At 43.9% G+C, this 22,557-nt stretch overlaps 1 protein-coding gene across 1 annotated transcript in view; it reads left to right on the top strand.

Moving 5' to 3' along the window:
- The window catches only part of LOC149435424 (NACHT, LRR and PYD domains-containing protein 6-like), a 72,618-nt gene that overhangs the window by 40,890 nt on the left and 9,171 nt on the right, over positions 1-22,557 (top strand). The window contains 3 exon segments of the mRNA XM_089662668.1: positions 6,484-6,645; positions 12,478-12,639; positions 21,574-21,738. Of these exon segments, the coding sequence (XP_089518794.1) occupies positions 6,484-6,645; positions 12,478-12,639; positions 21,574-21,738 (489 nt within the window).

Genomic DNA, 22,557 nt, shown 5'->3' on the forward strand with positions numbered 1-22,557 from the left:
ACCACCACCACCAGCCTGAACTGTTGATACAAGGCAGGATGGATCCACCACACCATGACACCACCACCAGCTTGAGCCGCTGATACAAGGCAGGATGGATCCAAGCTTTCATGTTGTCTACACCAAATTCTGACCCTACCATCTGAATGTCGCAGCTGCAATCCAGACTCATCAGACCAGGCAACGTTTCTCCAATCTTCTATGGTCCAATTTTGGTGAGCCTGTGCGAATTGTAGCCTCTTTTTCCTTTTCTTAGTTGACAGGAGTGGCACCCGGTGTGGTCTTCTGCTGCTGTAGCCCGTCTGCTTCAAGGTTGGACGTATTGGGCATTCAGAGATGGTATTCTGCATACCTTGTGTGTAACGAGGGGTTATTAGAGTTACTGTTGCCTATCATCTCAAGCCAGTCTGCCCATTCTCCTCTGACCTCTGACACCTACAAGGCATTTTCCTCCACATAACTGCCACTCACTGGATATTTTCTCTTTTTCGGACCACTCTCTGTAAACCCTAGAGATGGTTGTGTGTGAAAATCCCAGAAGATCAGCAGTTTTTGAAATACTCAGACCAGCCCGTCTGGCACCAACCACCATGCCACGTTCAAAGTCACTTCAATCCCCTTTCTTCCCCATTCTGATGCTCGGTTTGAACTTCAGCAAGATGTCTTCACCACGTCTAGATGCCTAAATGCATTGAGTTGCTGCCATGTGATTGGCTGATTAGCAATTTGTGTTACCGAGCAATTGAACAGGTGGACCTAATAAAGTGACCGGTAAGTGTATCTTGGATGAAAGTTGTGTGAATCTCTGGTTAAAAAACATTGATGAACAAGCTCACTAAACTATTATTTCCTAAGTAGCCCAAGAACCGGGACCCCGAATATATGTAGATGTCGTTTCATGAGACTTCACTGTGATGAGGAGGATGAGGATGATGAACAATATTTAGATTTCTGAATGTTAGGCTTTTTCCACTGCAATGGTTCAAATTCACCAACTGGCCAGGGACTATGTGTCTGTAAAGAAAGGCCATTGTGAATGAGGTAAATAAAAAAGGTGAGACTGCGTCACCATAAAACATGAATATTGCTAGGATCCAAATGGCAACAAATGAAATAGCCAAGATAGGTGGCATCTCTAAAAACTATAACATCCCATCAAGGTACGGGGATTCATTTTTTTAATTATTTTTTTGTAATACTAGTAATGCGATCAGCAATTTATAGCAGGAGACTGTGATATTGCGGCGGACCTTTTTACGCTGACACTTTGTGGGAACCAGTGACGCTAATACAGTGATCGGTGCTAAAAATATGCACTGACACTGTACTAATGGCACTGGTTGGGAAGGGGTTAAACATCTACGGTGATCGAAGGGTTAACTGTGTGCCTAGCTATGTGCTTGTGTAACACTATGTGGTGGTTTTACTGGGGAAAGTGAAGGATCGTGTTCCCAGCTCTTCAGGGACACGTGATCTTTCACTTCCTCCCCTGTCAGAACAGAGCTCTGCCTTGTTTATATAGGCAGAGCTCTGTTCTGTGTTCTGCCTGATGATCAGCGGGTGCCGGTGGACATCACGGCACTTGGTGTGCTCACAGCATACTGAGTATTCACAGCAGAAGAGATCAGATGGTGGCACGCACCCCACTATGGTGAAAGTGCAAAATCACGTATATATACACACACACACACATATGTATATTTTGCACAGGAGTGCTGCCCTGTAGCAGTAAAACTGCTACAGGGTGGATCTTAAGCGGTTAATATTTTGTTTTTTACAATTATTTTTTCTATGTTGTTATTTTTTTTCTAATTGTTCTTCTTAGCACCCCTTGTGATTGTAGTGACAGGTCCTATTCATGAAAACATCAGGGGAACTGGGAAGGGGGCGGGGGGTGTATGTAGGGGAAGTCTCCTATTGACATGTAGAAGTGATCAGGCGGTTGTACATTTGCCCAGATCACCTCTACATAAAACACACTCTTTTGACAATGATTAAAATGAAACATCTGCTGTGGGTTCATCCTCCTGTCCACATCAAGTGATGAGATGAAGCAAGAGAAGGGAGGAGGGATGCAAACAAAAAAGATAAAGAAGAGGAGAATAAACTCCTTACTGAAAATGTATTTGGTGATCTCTTTAGTAGAAAAAAAAATAACCCAAATTAGTTTAGAACCAAAGATTATAATTTTTCAATTTTTTTTTTACATTATTTTACTTTTTTATATTCTTGTTTTTTTTTTTTTAACATACTGTCACCCTAGCAGTACAGCGTTACCATGGTGACACTGTACTACTTGTGGGGGGTGATGAAGATTTCCTTTTTTTTTTTTCTACACTGATTGCTTTTACACCCATAAAGGCTGTTAAAGCAATCATTTCTCCTTCTCTCCGGCTGCATTCCTGCAGCTATTGAGAAATACTGTGTGAGCTGTGATTGGTCACAGCTTGTCACATGGTATAAGGCTGTTGTGAATGGCCCTGTACCATGTGACCTCACAGTTTTCACACGTAGTAAGCAATGATGTCAGGAAGTGACATCTTGCTTACTACTGTTCATGTAATCACTGATTGGACAATCAGTGATCACATGATCAGGACCTCATACAGAGGTCCCGTACAGCGATTGGTGTCTGAAGGACACAGCGAGCACTGTATCGCGGTGCCGTACGCTCCCAGGGAGCGCACACAGGCTGTAAATGTGAGTGAGTTTATGAATGGCAACCTACTCCTGCACTGCTCCCGTCTGGCCGTTTATGTACATGGGCCGGATGGGAAGTGGTTCAAGGAACGATTGGACTTAAAGACAGTTCAAACTGCAAAAATATGAAAAAAAGAGATCATCTGCCACCCAATATCGTAGATTAACAGCTTAAAGCAGAACAAACCTTAGTTTAATACCTATTCATATGGAGGTATCACAAAAAATATTACTCGATGGACACTGTCAATCACCGCCATGACAGTGGCAGTACATCAAAAAAGGGCCAGAAATACCAGTCCAATTAGAACACTGAAACAAAAAATGATAATAAATTAGAAGCAGAGATCAGATGAAACCAATCAACCTGCAAATAAAGGAAACCTTTATGATGGAAATAATACTACATTTACCTCAATTGTATACAGTTGCAAGAAAAAGTATGTGAACCCCTTGGGATTACGTGGAGTTTTGCATGAATTGGGCATAAAATGTGCTCTGAACGTCATCTAAGTCACAACAATAGAAGAACACAGTCTGCTGAACATAATACTACACAAACATTAGATGTTGCCATGGTTTAATTGCACATAACATGTAAACATTCACAGTGCAGGGAGGAAAAAGTATGTGAACCTTTGGACTTAATAACTGGTTGACCCTCCTTTGGCAGCAATAACCTCAACCAAACGTTTCCTGTAGTTGCAGATCAGACCTGCACAACGATCTGGAGTCATTTTGGACCACTCCTCTTCACAAAACTGTTTCAGTGTAGCAATATTCTTGGGATGTTTGGTGTGAATTGCTCTCTTAAGGTCATGCCACAGCATTTCAGTCGGGTTGAGGTCAGGACTCTGACTGGGCCACTCCAGAAGGCGTATTCTGTGCTGTTGCAGCCATTGTTTTGTTGAATTACTTGTATGCTTTGGGTCATTGTCCTGTTGCATCACCTATCCTCTGCGGAGCTTCAGTTGGCGGACAGATGGTCGTACGTTTTCCTGCAAAATGTCTTGATAAACTCTGGAATTCATTTTCCCATCAATGACAACAATCCGTCCAGGCCCTGAGGCAGCAAAGCAGCCCCAAACCATGATGCTCCCTCCGCCATGTTTCACAGTGGGGATGAGGTTTTGATGTTGGTGTGCTGAGCCTTTTTTTCTCCACACATAGTGTTGTGTGTTCTTCCCAAACAACTCAATCTCGGTTTCATCTGTCCACAGTATATTCTGCCAGTAGTGCTGTGGAACATCCAGGTGCTCTTTTGCAAACTTCAAACGTGCTGCAATCTTCTTTTTGGACAGCAATGGCTTCCTCCGTGGTGTCCTCCCATGTACTCCATTCTTGTTTAATGTTTTCCTTATTGTAGATGTGTCAACAAAAATGTTAGCATGTGCCAGAGATTTCTGTAGGTCTTTAGCTGACACTCTGGGATTCTTCTTTACCTCATGCAGCATTCTGCGCTGTGCTCTTGCAGTCATTTTTACAGGACGACCACGCCTAGGGAGAGTAGCAACAGTGCTAAACTTTCTCCATTTGTAGACCGTCTGTCTTACCGTGGACACATGAACATCAAGGCTCAAGGAGATACTTTTGTAACCCTTTCCAGGTTCATGCAAGTCAACAATTCTTGATCGTAGGTCTTCTGAGAGCTCTTTTCTGCGAGGCATGGTTCACATCAGACAGTGCTTCTTGAAACCAGTAAACCCAAATCAGGTGTGTGTTTTTTAAGGGCAGGACAGCTGTCAGCAACACATCCAATATCATCACACTGATTGGAGTCAAGGTTGGCTCACTCCTGGCTCCAATTATCTCTGGGAGAAGTCATTAAGCTAGGGCCTCACATACTTTTTCCTCCCTGCACTGTGAATGTTTACATGTTATGTGCAATTAAACCACGACAACATCTAATGTTTGTGTAGTATTATGTTCAGCAGACTGTGTTCTTCTATTGTTGTGACTTAGATGACGTTCAGAGCACATTTTATGCCCAATTCATGCAAAACTCCACGTAATCCCAAGGGGTTCACATACTTTTTCTTGCAACTGTAGTTCTCAAACCAAAAAGTAGAGGCGGCAGCAGTTAACCAAGGCTATAAAGAATCCCAATCTTCAAAGAGATCAAAAAACATTGATGTGAATAAAGGTGGGAAACCTATGGTAGATTGCCAGCCAATCGCCTGAACAAATGTCTGTCGGGTCTCAGCACAGCAAGCTCCAACGCCACCACCCCACCTTCCCATCACACAACAAACAAACCAAGTCAGTTCGATTAAGTAATGGGTTTTTCCCACCAAAAATGATGTCAATGACATCACAATGTCAGCAGAGTCATGATGACCTCACTACGTTGCCATTGTCCCAACACCTGCGTAGGACGACACTTCCATCAATAATTAGACCTATTAATTGGCCAATGGAGGCTCAACAGTGCACCATCTCGTGGACAGCTAGCAAATTACAATGATGTCACAACGTCGCCAACATCCCGACGCCTGCGTAGGATGACACTTCCGACCTCCACTGGACAGTTGCCAACCAACGAAGGCCATAAAACTGGCCAAACACCCCAGAACCAGGGAAAAAGAGAAAAACTCAGTACAAAGAACTAATTGCCACCACTTAAAGCAGACCACAATAATTAGACCGATTAATTGGCCAATGGAGGCTTGACAGTGCACCTAGATGCCATCTGGTGGACAGCTAGCAAATTACAATGCATCAAAGGTTAATTCATCTAGTTTGAACAAGGAAGGCTCAGTGAACATCCTACTCGGAGTGAACCCACCATAAAAGCGTCACACATCCAGGTTGAAAAAAAAGTATACATCCCAAAAAAAGAGCACAAAGTACATAAACTCATTAAACCGAAGTGAAGAGTGGTCTCCAAAGTGCTACAGTGGGCAAACAAGGACCCTAAGAGCAAAGCAAATTGGCTTACTGTGGGGGGATGGGAAGGTTGTGTTAATTTTTTAAAGACCCTCCAGGTGTGAACGAAACAGTCACCTGTAAAACCCTTCCTGGAGGTCTTTGTACCTGAGGAACCTGTCCACGTCCTTCTGCAGCTCCCTTCCAGTGGTCTCCAACTATAACTTCAACACTCAGATAATAAGGATGAGGAAATTTATTACAGAGAGAACTGAGATGGATCCATGATCTCTGAGCTACCGCCCCTCCAGGTATGAATGAAATGCCTAAAAAATCGTTCCTGGAGGTCTTTGTCCCTGAGGAACCTGTCCACGTCCTTCTGCAGCTCCCTTCCAGTGGTCTCCAACTATAACTTCAACACTCAGATAATAAGGATGAGGAAATTTATTACAGAGAGAACTGAGATGGATCCATGATCTCTGAGCTTCCGCCCCTCCAGGTATGAATGAAATGCCTACAAAATCGTTCCTGGAGGTCTTTGTCCCTGAGGAACCTGTCCACGTCATTCTGCAGCTTCCTTTGAGTGATCTCCAACTAGAACTTCAACATTCTAAGAGAATTAATAAGGATGAGGAAATTTATTACAGAGAGAACCGAGATTGATCCATGATTTGTGAGCTACCGCCCCTCCAGGTGTGAATGAAACCGTCACCTACAAAACCGTTCCTGAAGGTTATTGTCCCTGAGGGACCTGTCCACATCGTTCTGCAGCTCCCTTCGCGTGGTCTCCAACTAGAACTTCAACACTCTGAGAGCGCAGTGAATTTTCTTTCTGTGGGGATAGGAAGGTTGTGTTCCCTTTTTTTTTTTTTTTTTTTTTTTAAACAATTTTTATTGCCATTCTTTCCTCTTTTCTAGCTTGACACACAATAACTTGCACTGTTCCTGCATTGACCTGGCATCTGGCATCAGGAATAACCAGACTCTGAAGAAACTTGACCTGTCTCATAACAAACTGGAGGGTCCTGACTTCAGTGAGTTGATGGCGGCTCTGCCAACAAGCCGGATAGAGGAACTACGGTGAGTAGAACAGGAATGATAGAAACAATATTCTGAGACCTCTGTACACCCAGAACATAGAACTCCATTTAAAAAAAAAACATAATATTGCATGAAATGTTTTTTTTCTGTAAATTCTTTATTTTCAACACCATGAGAGCAGAGCAATTGGTAACAAAATAGGTGTCATGATCAGGGGTCAGGCTGGCAAAGACCAGTTGCTATAGCAGTGGAAACCACCAGGATAGGGATACAGGCAGGTCACCTTGGAGGAGGGGGATCATCAGAGGTGCAGAGTCTAAGTACCAACCGGTGTTCACCAGAGCCCCTGATGGTGGAGATGGATTTTGCTGCATGTTATCACCAGTTCGTGGTCCTCAGGATCACCCTAACAGGAGGTGAGCAAGCGGAGATCCAGTAGCGTATAAGCAGGTAATGATCAAACGGAAGCGTGGTCAGTAAACAAGCCAAGGTTGGTAATGAGCAGTCACAGGTTGGAATCAGGCAGAAGCGTGGTCAGTAAACAAGCCAAGGTCAGTAATGAGCAGTCGTAGGTTGGGATCAAGCAGAAGCGTAGTCGAGAACAAGCCAAGGTCAGTAATGAGCAGTTGCAGGTTGGGATCCGGCAGAAGCGTGGTCAGTAAACAAGCCAAGGTTGGTAATGAGCAGTCACAGGTTGGGATCAGGCAGAAGCGTGGTCAGTAAACAAGCCAAGGTCAGTAATGAGCAATCACAGGTTGGGAACAGGCAGAAGTGTGGTCAGTAAACAAGCCAAGGTCAGTAATGAGCAATCACAGGTTGGGATCAGGCAGAAGCGTAGTCGAGAACAAGCCAAGGTCGGTAATGAGCAGTCGCAGGTTGGGATCAGGCAGAAGCATAGTCGAGAACAAGCCAAGGTCGGTAATGAGCAGTCGCAGGTTGGGATCAGGCAGAAGCGTAGTCGAGAACAAGCCAAGGTCAGTAATGAGCAGTTGCAGGTTGGGATCTGACAGAAGCGTAGTCAGTAAACAAGCCAAGGTCAGTAATGAGCAGTCGCAGGTTGGATCAGTCAGAAGTGTAGTTGGTAATGAGCAGTCGCAGGTTGGGATCAGGCGGAAGCGTAGTCGAGAACAAGCCAAGGTCAGTAATGAGCAGTCGCAGGTTGGGATCAGGCAATGAGCGAGATACTGGCTGGAGAGCACAATAATCTGGCAAACAGGAAGTGCAGAGACATGGCTTATATCAAGAAGTTCATGGGAGCAGCAAGGGGTTCAAGGTTCATGGAAAACAAGGTAAAGGTAGGGTCATCCAAATAATTGTCAAGAGAGCTGTCCAGCATTCCAGGTGGTTCAGCAAGAAGAACACTGCCAGTCACTGCAGAAGGCCCAGGTTTTGACCCAGGCTCTGAGAATAAGGCAACATGGTAGGGTACGAGTCAGAGGTCATCTAAAAAATGTCTACAGTGAATCCCAGAGACCAATAAAAATTCATGGGTGGTAACAAAAACAAACCGGATGATGCACAGGGCAACCAGCTCTCTACTTCCAGTTTTTCATTTTCCGATAGGAGGAAAGAAACATACACGAGGGACTGAGAAGAAGCATGATGAAATTGAAGTCACGTTTGAGACAAAAGGAGGGAAAAGGGGGGTGCAGCACCTCATCATCCAGAGGGGTCATTCTGTACTGTTGGCTCACGTTGCCCCGGCATCTTTATACATGAACCAAGTGGGTCCAGAAGAAATGTTTTTCCATTTGATCTCTCAGGTCAGCCGTTAACTGCTCCATCAACTGTATGTCAGATACTCGGTCTAATCAGTGCTCAATAGTAGGTGGAGAATAATTCATCCACGTGGCTGGTAGGCAGGCCTTAGGAGGTGTTTCAGAAGAGAATTTTTGTAGCACTTCCCTGACATTAGGGTAACGTGGGGTAGGCAAGAGACGCCACCATCACCCAATGAATCATGATGGTTGCTGCCGTCCAGAAATTCCGTAATGAAGGACGTTCCCAGAATATGTGGATTGAGGTGCCCTCAGCCTGGTGCCATCTGCAGTAAAGAGACGGCATACAGGGGTCAATTTTATCTAAGAGCTGTGGAGTTTTGAACCAACATGTCATCATTTTGTAACCAGCTGATCTCTGTGCTCCTTAGTTGGGATTCAGAAGTCATGAATGCATCCCCAGACAGAGAACGGCCAAAGCTCCAAGTACGTCCAGCCCCGCACAGCAGCCTCTAATACTGAACAAGGTCCGCTTGCCATACACAGTCCGCCGGTGTGTGTGTGTGCACACACACACACACACACACACAATATCATGGACACCCATGGGAACTACTGGCCATTGCATGTGTCCGTGCCGCCATATTGGATGACGTCCACGGAGTCTATGCCATCCATTTGCTTGGTAAATGCTAGCTATGGAGACTTTGTGGGCAAAAATAAGTATTTGGTCTTTGTACGGTTGAGTAAATGTCCTCTTAAGGTCACCCACCCATTTCCGTAAGAAAGAATGGTCATGTGCTTTCATGTTTGAGGTCAGTATAGAGTAAGACGGAGGTAGGGAATGTCTCGATGGCTTTTTGTGTGAACAGAGACCTCTTAGAGGAGTGAGTGGGCATAGGGTCTGATTGACGGGTAGAATGGTTCTTAAAAGGAAACCCAATTGCTTACAGAGCATAACAACCAATTTGGCTGCATACGCGGCTTGGGTAGTTACTTTGGTGGGAGAACTTGGGATACTGGAAGCTGCTTCTGTGTATTTAGGGCATGAAACTTGGAGTCAGCAGCACTATGGGGAAATTGAGGAATTCCCAGGTATCAAAGGGCTAGGGGGCTGGAAAATGACTTGTATTTTTGAAGAGGGACTTGATCACCGAGATGGAAGTCCCTGTGAGTGGATATTCCGTTATAGTGCTGGAATGTGAGATGGGATCTTAAAGGCGGTGGTGGCTTAACAGGTTATTTGCGAAATAACTGAACCCGGTGCCACTCAGGCTGCTGGCATCTAGACTGTGGTCCCGCAAGCTGGAAAGTCTTTGTGCAAGGTGCAGTTCAGAGTAGAATCATTATGTAAGGGACAGCGCAGTGTGAGATTGGCCAGTCCTTTGTCACAAGTTGGTGAGAAGGGCGGGGGCCGGGCACCCGCGTTCCTCACAGTCAGAGCTTCTGCACATTTACTAAGCTCAGGAGAAACTGGTTTTGCAGAGTGCACAGTCTATTTACCTTTAGTAATTCAACCCTATGGTGTCACTGCCGGCGACCCCACAAAAATGCCCAGGGGGACAGCGCACAAGCACCTTCAGGACATTCCTCAAACCAATATGCTAGAACCGTGTTTCTCAACCTTTTTTCAGTCAAGGCACACTTTAAAATTACGAACAGTCCCAAGCCACCCTTTAAAATGATGGACAGTCCCGAGGCACCCTTTAACCCCCCTGGCGGTATTCCTGAGTGTAGCTCGGGGTAAAGTTTCAGTACCAAAAGTGGTAACCCCGAGCTACACTCGGACTTACCATGCAGCGTTGCTCAGGGAGTCCCTGCAGCACTTACCTTGTCCTTCGCTCCCGCGATGTGTCCCCTGCAGCGTCCCCGGCCATCTCCTCCGGCTGATGCCGGCATCTGGCTTCCGTGTTCAGGTCCCTGTGACGTCGGGACGTACGGGCGCCGGAACCGGCGGCAAATTTGAAAATTTAAAAAAAATGACTTTTTTTAAAACGATTATTTCATAGCAAAACATTACTGTATCAAAGCATATCACATACATTTTGTCCCGAGTGCTTTGTCCGGCGCCCTGCCTGCATTTTGACTGTTCTTTCTGCCTGGAAACTTAGAAAAGTCTACGGCGCCCAAAAAGCGTCCCTTTACGTCAAAATCGGTTTTAGACCGGCTAGAGAACAGCGATAGTAAATCAGAACCACTTGCAGAATTGAGTGATAATGATTCATGGGGGAAATTCGTCATCAGACACTGAAAACGATTCTGCGACTTTGCTCAGCGATGTGCGAACTTGGCGCTCTATTTCACATTTCAGTGTTTTTGGTTTGATTATATTATTGAATTAAATTTATTATTATTATATTATTATTTTTTATGAGTATTTATTAAGTAAGTAATTACTAAGAATTGCAGACCTACAATACATAACACCAAATTTCCATGCAAAATAATGGTACCGCTTTTGGTACAAAATTCCTGACATAATCATACCGCCAGGGAGGTTAAAATTATGGACAGTCCCGAGGCGCCACATTCTAAAACGTGAAAAGCTATTCTAGTAGTTTATATAACGCAGCAACATCCACACATGTAGGACCCCCAACGTTAGAGGGGATTTATTCTTCCAAAGCAAATACACTTTTGCACCCTGGTACTGACTGGTATTCCAATGTTTCTCCATCACTGAGCTAATGTGACCTCAGCATTGATGGAGAGGGGCGGGGGAGGGTCAAACTAGGATGCTGTGCTGGCAGCTGACATCCTCCTTATCAACTGATGATGTCATTGGTTGTCAGGACGACGGCGGCTAGAAGGTCGTCATGGTGCACAATTAAAACTGTGGCTTTGTGTAGCTAAAAGGCCGGCTTGTTCCACCTGCTGGCCTGTAGACAAGTTTTGGGCAATTTTTAGACTTTTTGCCAAGGCACACCTGAAGGAACCTCAAGGCACACCTGATGGATCCATGATCTCTGAGCTACCACCCCTCCAGGTGTGCATGAAACGGTCACCTACAAAACAGTTCCTGGAAGTCTTTGCCCCTGAGGAACCTGTCCACGTCGTTCTGCAGCTCCCTTCGAGTGGTCTCTAACTAGAACTTCAATACTCTAAGAGAATTAATAAGGATGAGGAAATTTATTACAGCGAGAACTGAGATGGATCCATGATCTCTGAGCTACCGCTCCTCCAGGTGTGAATAAAACACCTACAAAACTGTTCCTGGAGGTTTTTGTCCCTGTGGAACCTGTCCACATCATTCTGCAGCTCCCTTTCAGTGGTCTCCAACTAGAACTTCAACACTAAGAGAATTAATAAGGATGAGGAATCTTATTACAGAGAGAACCGAGATGGATCCATGATCTCTGAGCTACCGCCCCTCCAGGTGTGAATGAAACCGTCACCTAAAAAACGTTCCTGAAGGAACCTGTCCACGCCGTTCTGCAGCTCCCTTCCAGTGGTCTCCAACTAGAACTTCAATTCTCTAAGAGAATTAATAAAAATGAGGAAATGTATTACAGAGAGAACTGAGATGGATCCATGATCTGTGAGCTACCGCCCCTCCAAGTGTGAATGAAACAGTCGCCTACAAAACTGTTCCTGGAGGTCTTTGTCCCTGAGGAACCTGTCCACTTCATTCTGCAGCTCCCTTTCAGTGGTCTCCAACTAGAACTTCAACACTAAGAGAATTAATAAGGATGAGGAATCTTATTACAGAGAGAACCGAGATGGATCCATGATCTCTGAGCTACCGCCCCTCCAGGTGTGAATGAAACCGTCACCTAAAAAACCGTTACTGAAGGAACATGTCCATGCCATTCTGCAGTTCCCATCGAGTGGTCTCCAACTAGAACCTCAACACTCTAAGAGAATTAGTAAAAATGAGGAAATTTATTACAGAGAGAACTGAGATGGATCCATGATTTGTGAGCTACCGCCCCTCCAGGTGTGAATGAAACAGTCACCTACAAAACCGCTCCTGGAGGTCTTTTGTCCTTGAGGATCCCGTCCACATCGTTCTGCAGCTCCCTTTGAGTGGTCTCCAACTAGAAATTTAACACCCTAAGAGCGCAGTGAATTTTCTTTCTGTGGGGATGAGAAGGTTGTGTTCCCTTCTTTGAAAAAAAAAAAAAACAATTTTATTGCCATTCTTCTTTTCTAGCTTGACACACAATAACTTGCACTGCTCCTGCACTGACCTGGCATCTGGAATCAGGAATAACCAGACTCTGAAGAAACTTGACCTGTCTCATAACAAATTGGAGGGTCCTGACTTCAGTGAGTTGATGGCGGCTCTGCCAACAAGCCGGATTAAGGAATTAGAGTGAGTATACAGGGAGTACTGGCCATGATCCTTTTTTTTTTTTCTTGGTACTACCATCCAAATTTTCAGGACAAGCTTTCAGGGTGTGCCCCCTTCTTCACAAATCAATTTATTGGTGTTATGTTAACCACTTCCTGTCCAGCTGTTGTACATATACGGCCGGGCGGTGGCAGTGCAGGGTCGGGTAGCTGTTTATAGATGGCCTTCCCGCACCCTGCTTGTGCGCGCTCCCCAGGAGCGCTCAGCACCACGATCCGGTGACTGCTGTGTCCTCCGGACACAGTGGAACACCGATTGTCGGATGGGACCTCTATGTGAGGTCCCGATCATGTGATCACTGATTGGCCAATCAGTGATCACATGCAGAGTAGTAAGCAAGATGTCACTTCTAACATTATTGCTTACTATGTGTGAAATCTGTGAATGATCACAGAGATCACATGGTACAGGGCTATTCACAATAGCCTTGTACCATGTGACAAGCTGTGACCAATCACAGCTCGCACAGTATTTCTCAATTGCTGCAAGAATGCAGGCAGAGAGAAGGAGAAATGATTGCTTTTACATTCTTTATGGGTGTAAAAGCAATCAGTGTAAAAAAAAAAAAAAAAAAATCTTCATCACCCCCACAAGTAGTACAGTGTCACCATGGTAACACTGTACTGCTAGGGTGACAGTATTTACAAAAAAAAAGCATAAATAATAATATAAAAAGTTAAAAAAAAAAGTTTAAAAATGATAATTAACAGAATAAATTTTGGCCAAGATTTACAATGAAATATTATTCATTTGCAAAATTGTATCAGAAAAACACTTTTTTTTTTTTTAAATGTTTGGACATTTTCATTTACATAGCAAAAAAAATAAAAATCCCAGCGGTGAATAAATACCACCAAAATAAAGTTTTATCTGTCTCAAAAAAATGCTAAAAAATTCATATGGGTACAGTGTTGCATGACTGCGCAATTGTCATTTAAAGTGTGATAGCACTGAAAGCTGAAAATTGGCCTGGGGGGGGGGGGGGGGGGAAGTGTCTGGACAGGAAGGGGGTGAAAGTGTCTGGACTGGAAGGGGGGGCAAGTGTCTGGACTGGAAGGGGGGGCAAGTGTCTGGACTGGAAGGGGGGAGAAAGTGTCCTGACTGGAAGGGGGGAGAAAGTGTCCTGACTGGAAGGGGGGGGAAAGTGTCCTGACTGGAAGGGGGGGGAAAGTGTCCTGACTGGAAGGGGGTGAAAGTGTCTAGACTGGAAGGGGGTGAAAGTGTCTAGACTGGAAGGGGGGAGAAAGTGTCCGGACTGGAAGGGGGGAGAAAGTGTCCGGACTGGAAGGGGGGAGAAAGTGTCCGGACTGGAAGGGGGGAGAAAGTGTCCGGACTGGAAGGGGGCAAAGTTTCCGGACTGGAAGGGGGGGAAAGTGTCCGGACTGGAAGGGGGGGAAAGCGTCCGGACTGGAAGGGGGGGAAAGCGTCCGGACTGGAAGGGGGGAGAAAGCGTCCGGACTGGAAGGGGGGAGAAAGCGTCCGGACTGGAAGGGGGGAGAAAGCGTCCGGACTGGAAGGGGTTAAAAGACATCCAACGCATTTTGGGGGGGGTCAAAGGAACTCCCACCTTCATCAGGGCTACAATAAAACATAATATAATGTAAAAATAATTGTGACTGATAAAATCAGGAGCCTAAAAATCGTAAAAAAAAAATCATCACGGACAACATACATAGACATGTGCATGCGCATCCAAAAATGCCCGCGTATTCACAAACATGTATACATGCCATGAAAGGAGGAAGATTAAGTAGTAAGCTGCAATGGATTCATTTTCAAAAAAAAGTCAATAATATATATATTTTCAAAATTTTAATTTTTTTTTTTTTTTTTATGGCGCAACAATTTCTAAAAACCGCAGAGATGATCCTGTACTACCGAAAGAAAGTTCAATTGGCGGGGAAAAAAAAAAAAAAGGATGTAAATTTCATTTGGGTGCAGCATTGCATGACTGTGCAATTGTCAGTTAAAGTAACGCAGCGCCGTTTTGCCAAAAAATGGCCCGGTCAGGAAGGGGGGCAAATCCTCAGGGGGGGCAAGGGGGTTCAACAAATGCTTTAAGCATTTGCACCAGAAAATGGCTGCCGACAATTGTGGTTGCCGTACTAAAATTGCTGTTCGAAAGGACGGCCATGGCCCTACTTTAGACTGGCGACTACGACAGTGAATGGAGGAGGGGTGTACTAATGGCGGCTGGGGGTGCTCATAGAGAGCGTATGTGGAAATGGTGGCAGCATGGGAATTGTTTTTTGTGGCCTGCAGTGAAGGAAGCAGCTTTTTTTTTTTTTACCCCAATGTGAGCCGAGCCTAACAAGGACTAAGAAATAGCTTTCATCACCAATTTCAAAAGGCAATACTAACAAATAGAAAAAAAAATGTTAGAAGTGATTGGCCAATATTAACCACTCCCCCTCCAGAGGATTTACCCTCCTCCCCCTCCAGAGATTTCCCCCGCCCCAGAGGATCCTCCCCTCCCCCTCCAGAGGATTCTCCCCCCCCCCCCCTCTCCCCCTTCCTGACCCGGACATTTTTTGTGTTACGTCGCTGCGTTACTTTAACTGACAATTGCGCGGTCATGCAACGCCGCACCCAAATTAAATTGACGTCCTTTTTTTCTACAAATGGAGCTTTCTTTCCATGGTGTTGGATCGCCTGTGCATTTTTTTGCAATTTAACCGTTTCCATACCGGGCAATTTTCCCCCTTCCTGCCCAGGCCATTTTTCAGGTTTCAGCGCTCTCACAATTTGAATGACAATTGCGCGGTCATACAACATTGTACCCAAACTAAAATTTGATCATTTTCTTCACACAACTAGAGCTTTCTTTTGGTGGTATTTAATCACCGCTGGGGTTTTTATTTTTTGCTAAATTAACAAAAAAAGACCAAAAATTTTGAAAAAAAAACACATTTTTCTTTGTTGCTGTTATAAAAGTTTACAAATAAATAATTGTTCTTCATAAATTTATGCCGAGATGTATTCTGCTCCATGTCTTTGGTGACAATAACCCAAATTAGGATGTATTATTTAGTTTGTAGGAAAGTTATAGAGTTCACAAACTATGGTATAGATCTGAATATTGATCAATCCTGAAGTACTGACAGCCAATCTAATTTCTTGAGGTCCAAGAATGTCAGAATAGTACAGATATCCCCCAAATGTCAGAATAGTACAGATATCCCCCAAATGTCAGGACGGTACAGATATCCCCCAAATGTCAGAATAGTACAGATATCCCCCAAATGTCAGGACGGTACAGATATCCCCCAAATGTCAGAATAGTACAGATATCCCCCAAATGTCAGGACGGTACAGATATCCCCCAAATGTCAGAATAGTACAGATATCCCCCAAATGTCAGAACGGTACAGATATCCCCCAAATGTCAGGACGGTACAGATATCCCCCAAATGTCAGAATAGTACAGATATCCCCCCAAATGTCAGGACGGTACAGATATCCCCCAAATGTCAGGACAGTACAGATATCCCCCAAATGTCAGGACGGTACAGATATCCCCCAAATGTCAGAATAGTACAGATATCCCCCAAATGTCAGGACAGGACAGATATCCCCCAAATGTCAGGACAGTACAGATATCCCCCAAATGTCAGGACAGTACAGATATCCCCAAATGACCCCTTTTTGCAGAGTAGACAGTCCGATGTACTTCATAAGAGGCATGGCGAGTTTTTTGAAGTTGTATTTTTTTGTCATAATTTTTCGGAAAATGAAAAAATTAAAAAAATGATTTTCACTTTTTTTTTTACATACGGTCACCAGTGCAGTACAGCGTCGTCATATAACTGGCATGGCGGTGAACAGCGACACTGACTGGTGACAGTATGAAAAAAAAATATATATATTATTATTTTTTTTTTTATTATATTTAATTTTTTATTACATTTTTTTTTTTTCTAAGATTTTTTTTTCATATTTTACTATGACCAAAATAGTACAATGTTACCATAGTAACATTGTACTACTTTGGGGAAGTGAAAAGTATTTTTTTTTTTTTTTTTTTTTACACAATTTGCTTATAGCAAAGAATTACTTTGCTATAAGCAAGCATTTACCTGAATGAAATCGATTCATTCAGCTTTTTTTTTTTCTTTTTTTTTTTTGTGCTTAGCTGTGATTTGGTCACAGCTAATCACATGACATGTGCATGTGATTAGCTGTGACCATTCACAGCTAGGCACTAGTATACAATGGATGGCATCATGAATGAAGCCATCCATTGTATACAACTGTCATGTGACCTGCTGTGATTGGTCATAGCAGGTCACATGGTACCGGCAACGGGAGCCGGTACTCGGATCTGTCATCGGCCGTGTCCGAGGTGCACGGCCGGCGACAGATCGCACTGCTGCGTCGCTCTGCAACCACGCAAACCGCGCATGTGCGGGAGCACGCCAAATGGCGTGCACCCGGAATACAGGAGCACATTTCAAGCCTTCAAACAGCCATTGGCCGGGCGGCTAATGGTTAAACAAAAAGAAAAATGACAATTCTGAAAAAAAAAAAATTTTTGACTTTTTGCTATTAAACACGTCCAGTAAAAAAATAAAAAAAATTAAATTTCGTCATAAATTTCGGCCAAAACGTATTTTGCTCGGTGTCTTTGCTGAAAAGAAAATTCCAATACATGTAAATGGATTGGTTTACGTGGAAGTTATAGCGTCTACAAATGGCGGTATGGATACTGAGATTTTTTTTTTTCTACTAGTAATGGCGGCGATAAGCGACTTATAGCGGGACTGCGGTGGGCATTCTGTCACTGGGGAGAACTAACTGCCACTGACATCCCCAGTTACACCAATGCAGTGATCAGGGCTAATAAAAAGCACTGACACTGTACTAATGGCACTGAGGAGGAAGGGGTTAACATGAGGGGCGATCAAAGGGCTAACTGTGTGCTGTGTGTGTTTCACTGTGAGCATGCTGCTATTTAGAGCCATACAAATCAGTGTGCAGGAGCTAACAGGGGAGAGATTTGTATTGTTTACAAATAGTTATTTCCCCCCTTCGGAAATGCTCGGCAATCACCGGGTTCCAGCGAGTAACCACCTGCCGGGACCCTGTGATTGCCAGCCGAGGCCACAAATGGTGGTGCGGGTAGGGCTCACGTGCACCCCCTACCCGGGAGTGCAAAATTACACACAGTAAAGGAAATGCGTATTTGCTCCCCTGCTGATGGTGAATGTTCCCCCCTCACAAAGAAATGATAGGTCTAAAAATCGAATGTTCGGTTTATTGTAACACTGAGAGACAGAATACAACAACAAATTCAGCAGAAATGCGTCTAACAAATGATGACTGATCTGCATGTTCAGGAGGGAAAGAAGGATTTGATCCCCTATCATTCAGCAGGATTTCTGGCTCCCAGGTGTCTTTCATACAGGTAACAAGCTGAGATTAGAAGCAGTCTCTTAAAGGGAGTGCTGCTAATCTCATTGTGTTACCTGTATAAAAGACACCTGTCCACAGGAGCAATCAAACCATCAGATTCCAAACTCTCCACCATGGCAAAGACCAAAGAACTGTCCAAGGATGTCAGGGACAAGATGGTAGACCTACACAAGGCTGGACTGGGCTACCAAACTATGGCCAAGCAGCTTGGTGAGAAGGTGACAACAGTTGGTGCAATCATTCACAAATGGAAGAAACACAAAACAAGTGTCAGTCTCCCTAGGTCTGGTGCACCATGCAAGATCTCACCTCGTGGAGTGTCAATGATCATGAGAAGTGAGGAATCATCCCAGAACTACACGTGAGGATCTTGTCAATGATCTCCAGGCAGCTGGGACCACAGTCACCAAGAAAACAATTGGTAACACACTACGCCGACAAGGACTGAAATCCTGCAGTGCCCGCACGGTCCCTCTGCTCAAGAAAGCACATGTCCAGGCCCGTCTGAAGTCTGCCACTGAACATCTGAATGATGCAGAGGAGGACTGGTGGGAAGTGTTGTGGTCAGATGACACCAAAATCCAGCTCTTTGGCATCAACTCAACTCGCCGTGTTTGGAGGAGGAGGAATGCTGCCTATGACCCCAAGAACACCATCCCAACTGTGAAACATGGTGGTGGAAACATTCTGCTTTGGGGGTGTTTTTCTGCTAAGGGGACAGGACAACTGCACCGCATCAAAGGGACGATGAACAGGGCAATGTGCCCTCAAATCTTGGGTGAGAACCTTCTTCCCTTAGCCAGGGCATTGAAAATGGGTGGTGGATGGGTGTTCCAGCATGACAATGACCCAAAACACACGGCCAAGGCAACAAAGGAGCGGCTCAAGAAGAAGCACATTAAGGTCCCGGAGTGACCTAGCCAGTCTCCAGACCTTCATCCGATTGAAAATCTGTGGAGGGAGCTGAAAGTTTGAGTTGCCAAACGTCAGCCACCAAACCTTAATGACTTGGAGAGGATCTGCCAAGAGGAGTGGGCCAAAATCCCTCCTGAGATGTGTGCGAACCTGGGGGCCAACTCCAGGAAACGTCTGACCTCTGTGATTGTCAACAAGGGATTTGCCCACCAAGTACTAAGTCATGTTTTGTGAAGGGGATCAAATCCTTCTTTCCCTCATGAACATGCAGATCAGTCATCATTTGTTAGATGCATTTCTGCTGAATTTGTTGTTGTATTCTGTCTCTCAGTGTTACACCGAACATTCCATTGTTAGACCGATCATTTCTGTGTGAGGGGCGAACATTCCATTGTTAGACCGATCATTTCTGTGTGAGGGGCGAACATTCCATTGTTAGACCGATCATTTCTGTGTGAGGGGCGAACATTCCATTGTTAGACCGATCGTTTCTGTGTGAGGGGTGAACATTCAGCATCAGCCGGGGAGCAAATACACATTTCCTTCACTGTGTATATATATATATATATATATATATATATATATATATATATATATATATGTGATTTTGCGCACCTCTGCCACCCTGTAGCTGTATTTCTGTTATAGGACAGCGAGAAACCGGTTAATGAAAGATAGAACTTTTGCATTTTTTACCCCAAAAATCCAAAATGTATATACAGGAGAGTACCAGCCCTCAAAACCAAATGAGTCCACTACACATGAGGGGCGTTCCAATCACACCGGGACTTTTGAGTTTATATAATAAAAGAACAAATTTCAAGGAGTGGAAACTGCATTTGTTTTTTTCGACCTACTCCCCTGCTACATTTATATTAAGTAATGCCTGGAAAGCTTCGGCGTGGAATGATTTGTCGGCGTGCCTGAACCCTCCTTGGAAAGCCGACTGCGCTTTCTCATCGTTGCGTTCACCGTTCCCACAGAAAGATTTGTGTCGTGTGCGATTTCACAACGGGTTATGCATCGATTATCCAGGATCGGGTGTTCCGCATGCTGAATGTTCGCAGGGACTACTGCTGTGAGCTGGGAACCTTCACAGCCAGGATCGTCACTGATGCATGGACGGCCATCTTTGAAACCACCACTGAAATGTCTTACCGTGACTGAGCATCTCGTTGCCGTACTGCGCTGGAAGTCTGTAGATATCGGCGGGTTTTATGCCTTCGTTCACAAGAAACATCATCACCACACGCTGTTCCATGCACACACCAACACAGCTGTCCGCCATCTTGATTTATGGTCTGTTGCAAAGTGGAGAACTGTTTTGTGGGCAGATGATTTGAATTTTTTTTTTTTTTCTTATCAGCTCTCATTTTAAACACTGGCATCTCTGATGGTATGGGTTTTTTGTTGGATGTAGGAGATGCTGCCCTTGTAGGTCCATATTACATCAAGAAAATGGTCTGTTGCAAAGTGGACAACAGCCTGGCTTTGTACTGGAAGAGTCCGGGGGCTTAACTGGCCTGCCATGGATTTATTCCATGCACGCGCCAACACTGCTGTCCGCCATCTTGATTTATGGTCTCTGGACTGGCCCGCCTATCAGCAATAGGACACACTTGCCACTTACTGTGGCATGTAGTACTGCACCCCTTTTTATACCTGTATAATGAAAAGTCCCGGGTTGACTTGAACACCCCTCGTATAAGACCTCCCCCAAAGAAAATTGTTACATTTTTGGACTCAAAGGTTTTTGTTGGATGTAGGAGATGCTGCCCTTGTAGACCCATATTACATCAAGAAATTGGTCTGTTGCAAAGTGGAAAACTGTTATGTGGGCAGACGATTTGAAATTTTGACTTTTTGGCACCCATGGATGCCATCTCCTCCAGACTAAAGCGGAGAAGGACCTTTTTGGCTTTTTTTTTATCAGCTCTCATTTTAAAAGCCGACACCTCTGATGGTATGGGGGTGCATTAGTGCCTATGGAATGAGAAGAATACATATCTGGAAAGGCCCCGTCAATGCGGAAAGATACTGTATATCCAGGTATTAGAGCCACTTACTACTGGGTGTAGTCTCGCCACGTTAGCATCCCTTTTATACCTGTAAAATGAAAAGTCCCGGTTTGACTTGAACACCCCTCGACGACTTCCCCCAAAGAAAATTGTTACATTTTTGGACCAGGTTTTTGTCAGATGTAGGAGATCCTGCCCTTGTGGACCCATATTACATCAAGAAAATGGTCTGTTGCAAAGTGGAGAACTGTTTTGTGGGCAGACTTTTGACTTTGACTTTTTGGCACCCTTGGACGCCATATCTTCTGGAAAAAAGTGGAGAAGGTCCTTTTTTGGCTTTTTTTATCCTCATTTTAAATGCTGGCATCTCTGATGGTATGGGGTTTTTTGTTGGATGTAGGAGATGCTGCCTTTGTAGGCCCATATTACATCAAGAAAATGGTCTGTTGCAAAGTGGACAACAGCCTGGCTTTGTACTGGAAGAGTCCGGGGTCTTAACTGGCCTGCCAGGGATTTATTAATGATTTTTTTTGTTTCCTCTCTTCTACAGTTTGAGTTGCAATAAACTTACAGGCGCATCGTGCACCGACCTGGCATCCGGAATCACAAATAACCAAACTCTGAGGAAACTTTCTCTGGCAAATAACAATCTGGAGGGTCCTCATCTCCGTGACCTGATGACCGCTCTGAGAGCAAGGCGGATTGAGACAATCGAGTAAGTAAGAACAGAACTCTGTTACAATCGGTTATTCCTGAAGTTGGAAATTGGTGAGTATATGGGATGTATGTTCTAAGAATAAAAAACATGCAAACTTGTATAGATTACAGGTACGGATATATAATTCTATTCCTTTAGTTTCTTTTATTTGTTCCTTTATTTTCTATTCTATTTTATTCCATTTTACGTTATTCTATTCTGTTTTATTCTATTCTTTTTAAAATTTGAATTTCGGAAGGCAGCTTTATTCTAGTCTATGATTTGTTTTTCTTTTCTATTCTATTCCCTTATTTTATATTCTATCTTATTATTTTCTACTCTATTTTGTTCCGTTTTACATTATTCTAGTCTTTTCTATTCTATTCTTTTCTTATATATTTTGTTCTATTTCTTTTTTTCCTCTTCTATTCTGTTCTGTTCTGTTTTACTTTATTCTTTTCTATTCTATTCCCTTATTTTATATTCTATTTTAATCTTTTCTATTCAATTCCCTTTTTTTATATTCTATCTTATTCTTTTCTTATCTATTTTGTTCTATTTCTTTTTTTTCCTCTTCTATTCTGTTGTGTTCTGTTTTACTTTATTCTTTTCTACTACTTTTTTACTTTATTTTATTCTTCCGTCTTATAAATGCGGCAAAAGGACTGAATCCTACATTTTGTCAGAAATAAGAAGTACCGAAAATAAAGGATTATTATTATACAGTATTTATATAGCGCCAATAGTTAGCTCAGCGCTGTACATTACAATGGGAGACAGAACATGTGACAGTACGAAAACAATACAATGCGATAAACGAGGGGTTCGAGGGCCCTG

Source organism: Staurois parvus, unplaced genomic scaffold (assembly GCF_062004578.1).
Source record: "Staurois parvus isolate SC_StPar_1 unplaced genomic scaffold, SC_StPar_1.0 ptg001517l, whole genome shotgun sequence".
Lineage (NCBI taxonomy): Eukaryota > Metazoa > Chordata > Amphibia > Anura > Ranidae > Staurois > Staurois parvus.